The following is a 14,112-nucleotide window of genomic DNA, read 5'->3' as shown; positions in this document are numbered from 1 at the left end:
AAACAGCAACTATTAAAACCCAGTCCAGCCTTTTTAGCTAAAAGCAGATTGAAATAAAAATGTTTTAGAGGTCCATTAAAAATGGATAGAGAAGGAACCAAGCAGACATCTGGGAAATTGGCCAGTTTCAGTTTCTCTCTGTTTTTTATTCTTAAGTTCCGTTCTCCACATTTCCACATAAGTTTTCAATTATATTTCATTTTTTAAAATGTCCTCATAAGATTCATCAGCTTTTCAGTCCAAAATTTTCCTAATATACACTTCTTCTTTTTTGCAAAGCAATTTTCCACAGTATAATGTTATTTTCACTGATGTGTTCATTCTTAATGCACATTTTGCCCCATTCTGTGCATTTTTGTACAAAATACGTGGCTGGAGAACTGCATTGCATTGCATGCAAAAATTGAGAAAAGTGCAAATTTCAGGGGGTGGTTTATTTTTATTGATTTGGAACCCAGTCAGATGGTTGGGGCATTATTATTATTATTATGTTGTTGTTGTTGTTGTTGTTGTTGAGTGCAAAACAAGTAGGCTAACCTTTAAATGTGAGGCATTGGTTTTGCCTGTATCCCTTCATCCTGTGAAAAGGTGAGCCCAGAACAGCAATATTTGTATGGTAGTTGTCTGCTGGTCTGGGGATGGAATACCATCATCTATCTGGCATTTTTACTGTCTGTCTCTCCTTAGACACAATACTACATGAAGATGCTGGTAGGTTTGTTTTTAAAACAAACAAAACAACAACAGATGCTTTTCTTGGTTGCAATGAAAGGTATGACACATAATGCATCTGTAAAAATATAAGACAAGTAAAGGCAATGAGATATACCCAACAATTGCTATCATTCTTTCCTCATGCCCATCATTAGATGCTACTAATAACCCAATTTCCCAATTTTTAAACACTTTGGATTACCAGTGCTATAAACTGTAATTCCAAACTAGACCCATTGCACTTTTATCCTGCAGATGGCAGAGTTGTATAGTTTTTGCAATTCTTATTGCAAAATTTCCACATTTTGCATTTGCTGTTTGGGTAGAAGATCCTTTAACATCCATATGCACTTATTGTCCAGTAGTACTTGCAGAAGATAACGTTCTAGAGAATACCTGATATCAGACAAAGCCACCACAGGAAAGACGCATCCTATATATGCTATGAAAGACATGCTGCTAGAATATAAAACAGAAGCAGGGAAAGTGCCTTAAATGGGAGGGGCAAACAGCAGCTCTTTAGGAATCCAGGGATTCCTATTACCTGGTGTCCAAACAGCTCGCTTATATTACTTCACTCGTGGACTTATTTTTATGCTGTGATCTTCAGAGGAAGGATGGTATGCAAATAATAATAATAATAATAATAATAATAATAATAATAATAATGGGCTAAAACACCGATTTTAGGCAGGAACAGCCAGAAATACTTGCACATCTTGCTTCATAACACTCTATAGACTTACAGTGGTGCCTCGCTAGATGAATTTAATTCGTTCCACGGGTCTTTTCTTATAACGAAAAATTCATCTAGCGAATCCCATAGGAATGCATTGAATATTTTTTTTGATATTTTTTTCCCCCATAGGAACGCATTAATTGAATTTCAATGCATTCCTATGGGAAACCGCGATTCGCTAGATGAATTTTTCATAAAATGAATTCGTCTAGCGAGGCAACCTCCGCTCAAAAAATCATTTAATTAAGCGGAAATTTTGTTAAGCAGGGCATTCGTTAAGCGAGGCACCACTGTACTTAAAAACAAAACAAAAAAATGAAAGTTCGGTGTCTGGTGCTCCTTCCCAGGGCCACCAATGGAGGCCCTTGTGATTGCAGTCACCAAGTTGGCAGCCCCTGCAAATGTTCATCTGTTCAGTTGAAGGCATGAATACTTCTGTCTTCTGTGAGTCCATCTTGTATGAGCTTGTTGAATTTTGTACCTTAAACCCATAATGCTGACGAAGTTCAGGATCTGCCACTCTCTTACTCCCTTCATTCCACCAGGCCATGACATTATTCCTACAATTGATCCTGACATAAAAAAAATGTGGCAGGGTTTTATGGCAGGGAGATCATGTACACCTATATGGTTCTCAGCATCATCATCATTCTTTATTCGATCATCAGTCAGAAAAGATACATTTCTCAGTACAAAGTTAAAACATCTAAGACATCTAAAAACTAAAATAAAACATGGGCAGCACTAAGAAAGGCTATACAGATAAACCCGCATCAATGCAGTCGATTTTACTCTTACAACGCTTGAGAGTTAGGAAGAGAAATTTGGCAACCAAGAAAGCTGTTTTCCCAGTGGGATTATTCAACAAATGGTTCTTTAACTCCATCCATGGGGAACTGGTGGCCCTCTAGGTGTCGTTGGACAACAGTGTGCATCATACCTAACCATTGGTCATGCTGGCTGTGGCTGATGGGGGTTGGAGTCCCAACAACAAATGGAAGGCTACAGGTCTCTCTCCCACCGCTGTATGTAAATTACAGGGTTAACTGTACTATGAAGCACGATGAAGTGGCCACTTCAGGCATTAGAGTCTAATGAAATTTTTCTGTGTTCAATCTATCTCTGTGTGCCAGAAAAGAGAGGGGCATTGTGTTGACTTTTTTAAAACATTGTATAAGGCTGGGAAGTGATTATGGGATGTTCATAGTAACACTGGACTAGAAATCTTCAGACAATGTTGACCAGCCTGTGGAGCAAAGAGTGGCACAGAGAAGACGGGAGCAGAATAGTACCGTAGTAGTAGTTTATTTATACCCTTCCCATCTGGCTGGGTTTCCCCAGCCACTCTGGGTGGCTCCCAACAGATATTAATAATGCTAATAATAAAAAAGTGATAAAACATTAAACATTAAAAACTTCCCGAAACAGGACTGTCTTCTAAAAGTCAGATAGTTGTTTATTTCCTTGACATCTGACAGGAGGGTGTTCCACAGGGCAGGTGCAACTACTGAGAAGGCCCTCTGCCTGGTAACCTCACTTCTCACAATGAGGGAACTGCCAGAAGGCCCTCGGCGCTGGACTTCAGTGTCTGGCCTGAACGATGGGGGTGGAGATGCTCCTTTGGGTATAGTGGGCTGAGGCTGTTTAGGGCTTTAAAGGGCTGGCTGTGTCACCAAGTCGGGTCAATACTCTCCCCCACCTCTCCAGCATATTAGTTGTTCTTTTACTTGTTAACTCTTCAACTGAAAAGGTTTTATCATAATCCACAAAAAGCAACATAGTCTCTGTTCATAAGCTTACTATCTAAAAGGCACAACACCTAAAATGAAAAGGAGATGAAGATGAAAGAGGCAAACAGGCTCCAGCTCTTAAAGTTTTATTGTAACACTTATAATGACAGTCTGAACTGGAAAAAGGAGCCAAATGGGGCTGCTGTCTCAGCCAATGGAGTAACTCAGGTTCCCCGCTCTCCCTCTGCTAATGCCTGATGTTCCCTAGTTCATAGATTGGAAGCAAAACCACACCAAAGCATGGAGGTGAAGTGAGCTGCCTACTGCGCTGCCTCCGGAATTCATTTGTGGAACACTTGCCAAAATAAATGAGTAAATGGTCATCACTATTTGTGGGGTTGGTGGGGGATGATCCTGCTGTACTTATAGTTTTAGGGACTTTCAGGTTTTCTGATACAGTACACTCTAAATAGCACTCCGCATTAACTATGCTCATCATTTGCTTATCTACTGACACTACATTTCAGTGACACCGACATCATCTGCTTTAGCTTACGTAAATGACTACCCTGGTTTGAGCTTCAATCATACTCATACAGAATATGACAGCATTCTTGACCTTTGGGGAAAAATGCGAGGATAAACCCCGCTGCTAAATCTGTTACCAGGAAGGTTCTGAGTGTTGCCGCAGCCTCTAAAGTTGACTAATCTGTCGTACTAAGCTTAAAACACTTTATTTGGGCGCTTATGAAAATATCGTGGACTGAATTCAACCTGCCTGCTCCCTCCTTTCTTGCCACGCGGCAGCAGGGGCAAAACTGGGAGCGACTGGTAAAGGGCACAGCTGCTTAAAAACAACTTTCAGTGTGAAAAATAATAATAATAACAACAGGTTAACAACTCTCGTGGTTTAGATGGGTTTTCTATTAGTTCCAGAAGATTCAGGGTGTGTTCACATTACCTGAGAGAACAGTGAAGTTGTTTCCCCTCCTCCACCGTTACCAGTTCCCAAAGCAGTGGATGACATTTAAAGTACAATTCTCAGTTGGGTTGGGTTCTAGGCACTTTGGAATCATCCCTTGCTCTGATGTCTCATCAATGTCAGTTGGTAGCTGGGAGGAAGGAAGAGCCTGAGATGGAGTTGGATAGATGGAGCTGCCTGATAGATCCATGTGGTGATTTGACTGACCATTTGACTATCCTTATAATAATTACCTGGCATTGTAAAGGTGACATTGTACATACTTCTCTCTCTCTCTCTCTCTCTCTCTCTCTCTCTCTCTCTCTCTCTGAGTGTGTGTGCGTGTCACAAATGAAGCAAGCAGCCCTTGTGTATGTGTTTTAATGGGCCTATTTTGGGATGTGTCAAATGCATGCGTGGTCTCTGTTGTAACATTAGAACCAGGCTGTGGAAACTTAGGTTGCTAAAATAAATCGTTGAAATTCAATATCCGGGAATACTTGTGGAGCAGGGTGTTCATTGTCGAGCACAAATATTCTGACTGAGAGTTTCAGGGCTTCAGCTTCACATGCTGCAATTTGACTTGCTTTCAGTAAGCATTAGTGTAAAATAAAAAAGGCAACCAAAAGTGGTGAATCAAAATTTTGCCGCAATTTCTGTCCAATTCCTTGTAAGAAAGTACAAATATATTATAATGTCATGGCAAGGAAGATACCAACCTGGCACCATCCATTGGCTAGAGTAGACGAGTTTGCAGAGATGTTGCTTACCCTCCCTGTTAACAATGATAAGAAAGAACTCTGAACTAAGAACGAGTGCCTGTGTTTCCTTGTTTTCCTCCTCCCTCCCAATTCCTTTTCCTTTTGTGTCATGCCTTTTGGATTGTAAGCCTAAGGGCAGGGACCATCTTAGTCCTGATCATGGTAAGCTACTATGGGAGCCTATTTCAGTTGAAGAGGGAGTTAAAAATACTTCACACATTTAAAGTTACATGTAGCTATGGTAAAAAGTAGTAATCAAGAAAACAACAATAATATGTGGCGACCCTCAAACATTTATCTTACATACAAAAAGACAGATATTTATTTACACAGAACGCACACAAACAACAATAGAAAAAGTCTCCAGAGCTTGATAATTACCCAAAACAAAACAAAAAAAGGAAAGATTCTCATAGTATTGAAGAACTTTAAAAGAACCCCATCTCTATTGTGTAGGATCTGCTCATGAATAAGAAGCCCAATATGCTTCAAAAGGTCCTCAGTGTTAACTTTTATGCCAACTCACACAAAAGCAGCACATCGTGAAAGGGGCCCTGCATTTTGAAGCAGGGATGGGCGAGAAATTGCATTCGGGTGGCATTTAAATCAGAATTTATCAAATTTGCAAAACAATATGAGAAGCGAAAACATAACCGTCCTTTGAAATCCAAATTTTCTGATGCAGTTTTCCAACTAACCTATGTTTACAAAATAAAAATAAAAATGCATATATTTGGCAAAAGCATGCCATTGGCCAGGGATGAAGGGAGCTGTAGTCCAGCAACATCTGGAAGGCAACATCTGATTAGCCATTAGCAAAACATTGTATGAATTGAAATGCAGCCTGGTTGTTACCCAGGATGTCATTAGAGAATAGAATTATCAAAAGTCTTAAATGAATTTATTAATAAATGGCCACCTGTTGTGGGTGCTTTTGTTGGGATTCCTACATACCAGGGGGTTGGACAAGGATCCCACGCAATGCTACAATTCTATGACACCCTACCTTTTGACTGAATTATCTTGAAGATGGTGTATAGGTGTGGCCACACACAGTGAGAACTTGGCAGCCTTGATTTCCTAGCCAATGGCCACCAATATAATCCACCAGAGAAGGATGGAATCAATCTACAATCTCCTACACCTTGGAGTAAGTCCCATTGAACTCGACTGAATTTACTTCAAAGTAGACAGGTGTAAGATTGCACTGTAATTCACCTTATTCATATATAGGGAGAGTGAATATTCTTCACTAAATGAGAAGTGCATTTGCTAACACTGTACTGGAAGCAACAGGGAAATTCCCTAACCAAAGGCAGAATAACTCCAGGAGTTTTATAAATAAGGTTCTTTATTTAGAATACTGTTGAAAACATTCTCAGAATTTGAAATTTAAAAAGGTACTAGACAAGGATGCCCCTTATCTCCACTATTATTTAATCTGGTATTGGAAGTACTTGCAAGAAAGATAAGAGAGGAAGAGAGAATAAAGGACATACGGATAGGACAGAGAATATATAAATTTAAATCCTTTGCGGACGATGTAGTTATAACAGTAGAGAATTCTTCGGAAAGCCTACCAACAACCTTGAAAGTTATTACAACATTTGGCAACCTGGCAGGACTTTATACTAATAAAGACAGAAAGAAAATGCTAACTCAGAATATAAAAAACCAAAGAAAGAAAGAATTGGGAAATGACTTAGGAATCAAAGTGGGAAAGAAAATTAAATATTTAGGACTCTGGATTGCATCTGAAAATCTGAACTTATTTCAAGACAACTATAACAGAGTGTGGTCTGAAATGAAAAAAGACTTTAAAAATGGGAGTGACTGAACCTGTATTTTCTGGGCAGGATATCTGTAATTAAAATTAATGTCCTCCCCCAAATGATATTTTAGTCTCAGTCACGACCTGTAATATCCAACTCCAACTGCTTTACAAAATGGAAAAATGATATTATATTAAACTTCCTATGGCAAAAGAAAAAACCAAGAATAAAAATAAAATATTAATAGATGAAAAGCAAAGGGGGTGGGTTGCTTTCCCAGATCTGAAACTTTACTATGAAGCAACCAGTCTAAGCTGGATGAAAGAATGGATAGAACTGAAGGATGTGAATATATTGGTTTTAGAAGGGACCAATCTGATTTATGATTTAGCACGTGTACCTATAGTACAAAAAAACTAAGGTTCACAAGGGTTTTTTATGATCATGTGATTAGAAGAAGTTTATATAAGGTCTGGATGAGACACAAAGATATCCTAGAAAGAAAGACTCCCGGTTGGATTTCCCTGGTAGAAGCAGTTGCAGTAAACAGGTTAAGTATGGATAGGACTGGGGGAAAGTATAAAGACCTCATTGAATACAAAGAGGGAAATATAAAACTAAGAGATAGGCAAGAGATATCTAACTGGATACCTGAGTGGTTTCAATATTTTCAGACAATGAACTTCTCTGCATGTATAGATGGTATTTGACACCGGTTAAACGGGCTAAAATGTGCAAAACTTTGTTGGAAATGCGTAGATGCAGAGGTTGCATTCATTCCTTTATGGTGGAAATGCAACCGGGCAAAGGAATTTTGGGAAATGGTGTAAAAAAGTTTAACTCACATTCCCCAAGAAACCAGAAGAATTCCTTCTAGGCGTACTTGGGAATGAGTTACCAAAAAAGCCCACAACTTATTTTTATATGCAACAACAGCTGCGAGGATAGTATGCACAAGATATTGGTTTAAACAAAGAGAGACTCCAGGAAAAGAACAATTGTTAAATAAATTAATTGAATATGCAGAGCTTGCAAGTATGACATCTAAAATAAGAAACAGAAGAGGAGTGAGTGGGAGTATCTAGGGGAGTATTTACAAAAATTTGATCTCAAATACAGTGGTACCTTGGTTTGCAACCACTTTGGATTACAACCGTTTTGGATTACAACCACATCAAACCCTGAAGCGTGTGTCCCTTTCTTTGGATTACAACCCTTTGGGGGGATTACAACAAATTTTGGGGGGGAGGCTCCACTGGCGAAAGCGCGCCTTGGGTTACAACCTGTTTTGGTTTACAACCAGACCTCTGGAACGGATTGTGGTTGTAAACCAAGATACCACTGTATAAATTTCAGGTAATGGATACCTTGTGACCAACAGTTGACAATATTAAGGTTATGATAATGTGGGAAATAAGGTGAAGGAATTAATGTATATGCAACTAAACAAGATGTACAAAGAACTGTTATGGAATGCTGGGTGGGAAGTCTAAAATAATTATTGTATAAGAATGGAAAATAATGTAATTGTAAAACTGGAAACCTAAAAAATAAAAAGGAAATTCCCTAACCAAAGGCAGAATAACTCCAGCAGTTTTATAAATAAGGTTCTTTATTTAGAATACTGTTGAAAACATTCTCAGCATCCACATTGTATAAATATATAAAGTTAAAGTTTGGCACGACAAACCAAGCAACATTAAATACGTAAATTTTGGGGGGTTGTTTGGTTGGAATCTTTTCTCTTTTTTTGCAAAGCAACTCTTATTTACAAGTATACAAAATAAGTATTTTAAAAAATGGTCCACAACCTTTTTAAAAATAATAATAATATACGTGGATGTCTAGGTTTCTGAGGAGAAAGAAAGGCTGCAATTCTGTAATGTGTCTACTCGGAATTAGGTCCCACTGATTCCAATGAGGCTTACTCCCAGGCAAGTGTGTATAAGAAGAGTGCAGCCTTAGGTTGCTTAACAGTGCAATCCTATGCATGCCTCCTCAGAAGTAAGTCCCACTGAGTTACTTACATGGGCCTAACCCCATGTCAGTGGGCATAGGCTTGTAGGCCAAGTCAGACTGAAACCAGTGGTAGTTAAGCAACCTTTGTGCAGGATTATTCCTCATAGGATCTGAGACGACCCTCAAACTTAAGGATACCTTCTTTTAAAGCACAGATTCAACATTAGCCATTTCATGGTATGCACTTCTAAAGTTCTTCTATATACAAATAGCTTTTGTTTATAACCAATAAATAAGTGTATTTTGAAGTAATGCAAGCTTGGAATCATTAGATACATATTAAAACTGGTAAGGAAAACCAAAAACCCACAAGTATTGTCTTTTCCGATCTTCGGAAGGCAGGCTTAAGTGTATCGGCTGAGATCCACTCCTGTTGGCAGTTTCTGTCCCCCATGGCTTTATAGCACTTGGTAGATAGGGTTGTTGTTGTTGCTGCTGCTGCTGACATTGTCCTGAGGGAGAGGGGTACAGGTAGCTGGGGAGGAGATTTGGGCTCCAGGGTCACTCAGGCTAGCCCCTTCCTGGAGTGAGCAGGGGCTCCCCTCGGTTCCACTTTCAACCGTGGACAGGCTGGCACAGGCAGCGCTGTCTGTCGAAATCCTCTCCACGATGCTCGACAAGCAATCTAGGCTGGAAATGACCGAACTCTTCCCTTGCTTTGAATCTGAGGACAAGGAGATCAGGGAGTCTCAGAAGCAGTACCAAGGAGAAGCTGTTTTCCCATAGGGTCCCCACTGACAACAGCGCGCGCGCACACGCACACACACACACACACACACACACACACAGACATCTGAATCAACTGGCCTCGTACAGTTCTGAGAGGTGTCAATGGAAATTAAATGCCAAATGAGTTATTTAAAAGCTTTATTTATTAATAAGGGGGAGGGCTCACTTGCTGTCCTGCCCACAGTTGCCACTTTGTCTGTGGCACCCCACCCCCCGGAAACTTCCTCCACATAGATAGCATCTTCTTGCCAAAAGCTTTAAAAAAACCACTGTTTTTTTCCCAAGCCTTCTGAGAAGGGCGATTGGGGCTACTGTTTTCAAAACTCTGATTGCTGGAATGTTTGTCATTGTTTTATTACAGTTTTTATATATGAGTGCTTTAGTGTTTTATTCTGTTATTATGTTGGATTGCATGTATGGCTCTGTGGACTCCCTTCGTGAGGAAAGGTGAGGTGAAAAAGTAATAAGCAAATACAACAATGAATAAATATTAATGTAAGTTGTACAATGGCCTTTGAAGGCAAAAAAAGCACCCAATAATTTTAAAGTTTCAGTCCAATTGCCATGTAAAGAAGAAGAAGATTGTGGTCTGTAATTTAAAAATGTAATGTACAAGTTACATCCATCAAAATAATAATAGTAATAATGATCGGAGTAGTAAAAGTAATAATAATATCTGAAATTTTTTAAAAAAACAAGGTTCAGAATGCCCACACATGGGTAAAAAAAGAGAACAAAGTCTGTGAGCGTATACTGTGTTTGGAGAGCATAATATAGAGTAATGTATTTGTTACAAGGCAGATACTTACCATTTAGTGTTTCTGTATAGTAGCTACTGTCATAACTATTCCTTCTGCGGGAGCTGCAAGGGGGTCCACTGTAATCCAGCTGGAAACAAAACCAAGACATTAGGTCAGAAATACGATCAGGGCTACCAGGTGTCCAAATGTGTATAGGGTGCACACATGTCATTCACACTTTATGTGTCTGCTCCAGGAAACACATGTATAACAATCCAGCCATTTAAATGAAAAGGGGAGAAAAGTCGCCTTACGCAGGCATGGCCAAACTTGGCCTCCAGATGTTTTGGGACTACACCTCCCATCATCCCTGACTAACAGGACCAGTGGTCAGGAATGATGGGAATTGTAGTCCCAAAACAGCTGGAGGGCCAAGTTTGACCATGCCTGCCTTAAAGGACTTAATAAGCCTTTAACCTCTTCCTTTATTTGTGGTTTTCTCATTATGCTTAAGACTTTTGACTTCTAACATGTATTTGCTCTTTACTACATTTGGCAAGAGAAAAACTCAGCGACTGTATAAATTCCTATCATGACTTCGTATGGTGTGTGTGTGTGTGTGTGTGTGTGTGTGTGTGTGTGTGTGTGTGTGACTACACTTATCTTACGTCCCCTTACATACAACCCTTTGAATGCGCTGGGACTGAGATGAACCAATAAATCTGAGGATTATTCTGTATCTATATCTGCCATGTCCAAACCCAATGCTCCGATCACCTCAGCATGCTGGGATTTAAAGAAGAAGAAGCTTGTTCACTCACTAGCTATAGCCAGTTGCTGAATATCTTGCCCATTACAGTATAGCCCCAAACAAACTGCAATCTTGCACGTATTTGCTCAGAAATAAAATAAGTCCTGGATTAGCAGGTGCAAGTTCCACTGAACTAATGTACTGTATAGGTTTGCATAGTAAATAACACTGGTTATGTACTAAAACGTTTTAATGGCTGCCCTCTAAAGATGGTTGTACTCCATGGCTATAGAAGCATCTGCTTTCAACTGCCCCTTTCCTGCAGGGCCGCATGAGATCAGAGCTCGATATTCGCTACCAGCCACTGTCTCAAAAACCCAACTTTATTACATAGAAGCGAATAAGTATCTCTTTCCCAAGTGTTAAGAAATCACAGCAGAACCAAGCAAGAAGGCTATTGTTTCTTTCTCCAAGCATAAAGTCATTACAGTACTCCTTGCAAGAGCACTATGCCCTGGGAGGACAAGGGGGACATGAACTTCAGAAAAGTACTGATGTCATTCTGTAGCAGCAAAAAGACAGAGCAATATTTATGGTTCATTGGTTTACAGTTTGATCAGTAAACTGCATGGGTGCCGCAGTGTTTTATGTTGCTGATTGCTTTTTATTGTATTATTTTACTCATTGAACTGTATGTCCCAGCGGGAGCCTATGTTCATAGAATTAATGACTAAATGAATAAAATGAATGATGGTTTAGGTGTCCCAATCCAGTGCTTGTTTGCTGAGAATAGAATTACATGGAATTCATTTGGGTTTACTCCTAAGTATGCTTGCAGCCTAACTAGTTCATTATGGCCTGAGAAAGAAATTGCTTTCACTCCTCTAGGTCTATCTAGGTCTATCTACTCTAACAGTACCAGAAGAGAGAGAAGTTTCCTCCTTGTATCCCAGATTCCCTGAGAGTATACTGGAGGAGCCATGTCACCACAATCCCCAAGGGCAAGAGAAGAAATCTCCTACACTGTGCAGAAGAGGAGCCCCTCTTTTGGAGGGCTCAGCCAGCCAAGGAAACCTCCCAATGGGACCAGGGCACAGCAGAAGGCTAATATCTGGACAAAGTTGATACCCAGAGGATGTTCTGTTCTCTGGAGAAACAGGACTGCTCCTGGGTAACAAAAAAAATATTCCCCTGTACTCTTAAAACACAAAGATTAAAAGAGGATGGTCCTTTCTCCCAGGGGAATCAGAGTTTTCTCTCTACTTCTAGTGATAAAAGCAGGATGCTCAGTGTTTTAACCCACTGATCTCAATGGTGCTTCCTCCCAGAAGATGGTGCACATAGAAGTAAAGCCTTCATTTATTTGAAAAGAGATGCGGGGAGCTTAAGCCTTCTAGGAAGTGATGCCCCCAGTTCTCCTGGTCTACATTCCAATGAGGGACTGTAATAGAAAAGAACTCGTGGCATGCTTGTACCGTAGTGACTTGGGCTTTGTCATGACACTGGAAATAAGATTCTTGGGCTTGGTTTGGCTGAAGAAAAAGGAGAAACCTTCTTTGGTCTAAAGGAGAAAGCGTCTCACCTCCATTCCCTCCCTAGATCATGGCACAGAAGGAAATTTAAGTGTTAGAACTGCCGTTCTATTTCGGGCACAGCTCCTGGACCTTTAACACTTAGAAGACCAACAGGCTTTTAAGAGATACCCGCTACCCAACCCGACGGCCTGCATTTGCGCGGAAACCTGAAACTCACCATGCCGTCGGAGCAATTGGATCGGGGGCTGGAGGCGTCGGAGTCGCCGCTGTAGTGCTCCAGCACCGGGTAGTAGGCGTCCTCTTGCTCGCGCAGCAGCGCCTGGAGGCTCTCGATGTAGCGGATGGCGTTGCGCAGGATCTCCACTTTGGGCAGGCGCTGGTTGGGGTTCGTGGACGTGCAGCGCTTGAGTGTCTCGAAGGCCTCGTTGACCTTGCTGAGCCGCCTCCTCTCTCGCATGGTGGCCGCCTTGCGACGGTCGGCGTTGGTGGTCTTCCTCTTGCACGCCTTGCATGCCCACAGCAGGCAGCGGCCCGCCTGGTGGTGCCCGCTGGGCGCGCGGATGTGCTCGTCCTCGTGGCCGTGGTGGTGGCTGTGCTCGTCGGCCTTCAGCAGGCCCCCCACGTGCACCAGCCGGGGGTCCAAGTCTTCGAAGAAGTGCATGTCCGATGTGTTGAAGCAGGGGTCGTCGTAGAAGTCATCGGCGGCCGAGAAGGAGCAGAGCGAGCCGTCGGTGATCTCCATGTGGCCTAGCACATCCATGGGAGCAGGCGGCGGAAGAATGACTCCACAGAGGCTGGACGGAGGGAGAGAGGGAGGAAGAGAGAGAAGAAAGGAAGGGCGCCGGATTGCCCACCCTCGCGCTCAGCGCCTGGCTTTAAAGAACCCCGAGGGGGCGAGAGGGCTTCAATCCCGAAGGCTCCAGGAAGCCAGACGTCGGTGCGCTTCTTTTCCCGGGTCAGACAGCAGAGGGAGGCGCTCGCTTGCTGTGAAAGGGGGCTTCATTCACTCTTGGTCCCCCTTTCCCCCTTGCTCTTCTCAGCCTGCCATGGGGAAAACGAAATGCCCGTCGCGGATGCCATCCAAACCGCTCTATTTATCCCAGAAGCGGGGGTGGGCATTGCTCCGAGGCCACCTCTACTCCACCTGCCGGCCTATCCCTCGGCCTCGCAGAGCCAGTCGCTGGGGTCTCGCAGGGGGCGGGAGGGGAGGGAGGGGAGGGGGAGCCTCGCCCGGATTGGACGGCGGCGAAAGCCCTTGTCCGGCAAAAGGCTGGGGGAAAGTGGCTGCAAATGTCAAACTGCAGCCGTCCGAGAGCGAGCCTCGAGGGGGAGCGGGCTGGCGGGCGGGGGGGATCACACACGCGCTTCACTTTAATGCAAACTTTATTTCCTACGTGAGATCTCCCGCTCCCACTTGTCCAGATGGCATTCTTGAAAAAGGATCGCGCCATGGTTTTAATTCGTTTAAAAAGTGCTGCACGGGCTTCTTGGGTCATTTGCGAAATGCATAAAGGCAGATATATAATAAGGAGGGGATGTTTGCCAGTTTAATAGTTTGTGTTTTGGTTTTTGGTTTTGTTCCAGGCTGTTGTTTTCTCTCATTCCACAAGTAATCAAAGAACCATCCGTTCAAGAAGTTACATACTGTACAATCCAAATAT

At 42.0% G+C, this 14,112-nt stretch overlaps 1 protein-coding gene across 1 annotated transcript; it reads right to left on the bottom strand.

The window, feature by feature from the left end:
• Positions 1–1,573: 1,573 nt before the first annotated feature.
• Positions 1,574–13,578, bottom strand: MYOD1 (myogenic differentiation 1). Its single transcript, XM_035120359.2, has 3 exons — positions 12,669–13,578; positions 10,235–10,313; positions 1,574–9,360 (listed from the first exon to the last, which is right to left on the bottom strand). The coding sequence occupies exons 1-3, from the start codon at positions 13,209–13,211 to the stop codon at positions 9,095–9,097; spliced, it is 888 nt and encodes a 295-aa protein (XP_034976250.2). The 5' UTR covers positions 13,212–13,578; the 3' UTR covers positions 1,574–9,094.
• Between the last annotated feature and the right edge of the window lie 534 nt (positions 13,579–14,112).

Source organism: Zootoca vivipara, chromosome 1 (genome assembly GCF_963506605.1).
Source record: "Zootoca vivipara chromosome 1, rZooViv1.1, whole genome shotgun sequence".
Taxonomy (NCBI): domain Eukaryota; kingdom Metazoa; phylum Chordata; class Lepidosauria; order Squamata; family Lacertidae; genus Zootoca; species Zootoca vivipara.
Note: the sequence above shows the minus strand (reverse complement) of the source record. Positions and strands in the feature narration are given on the sequence as shown.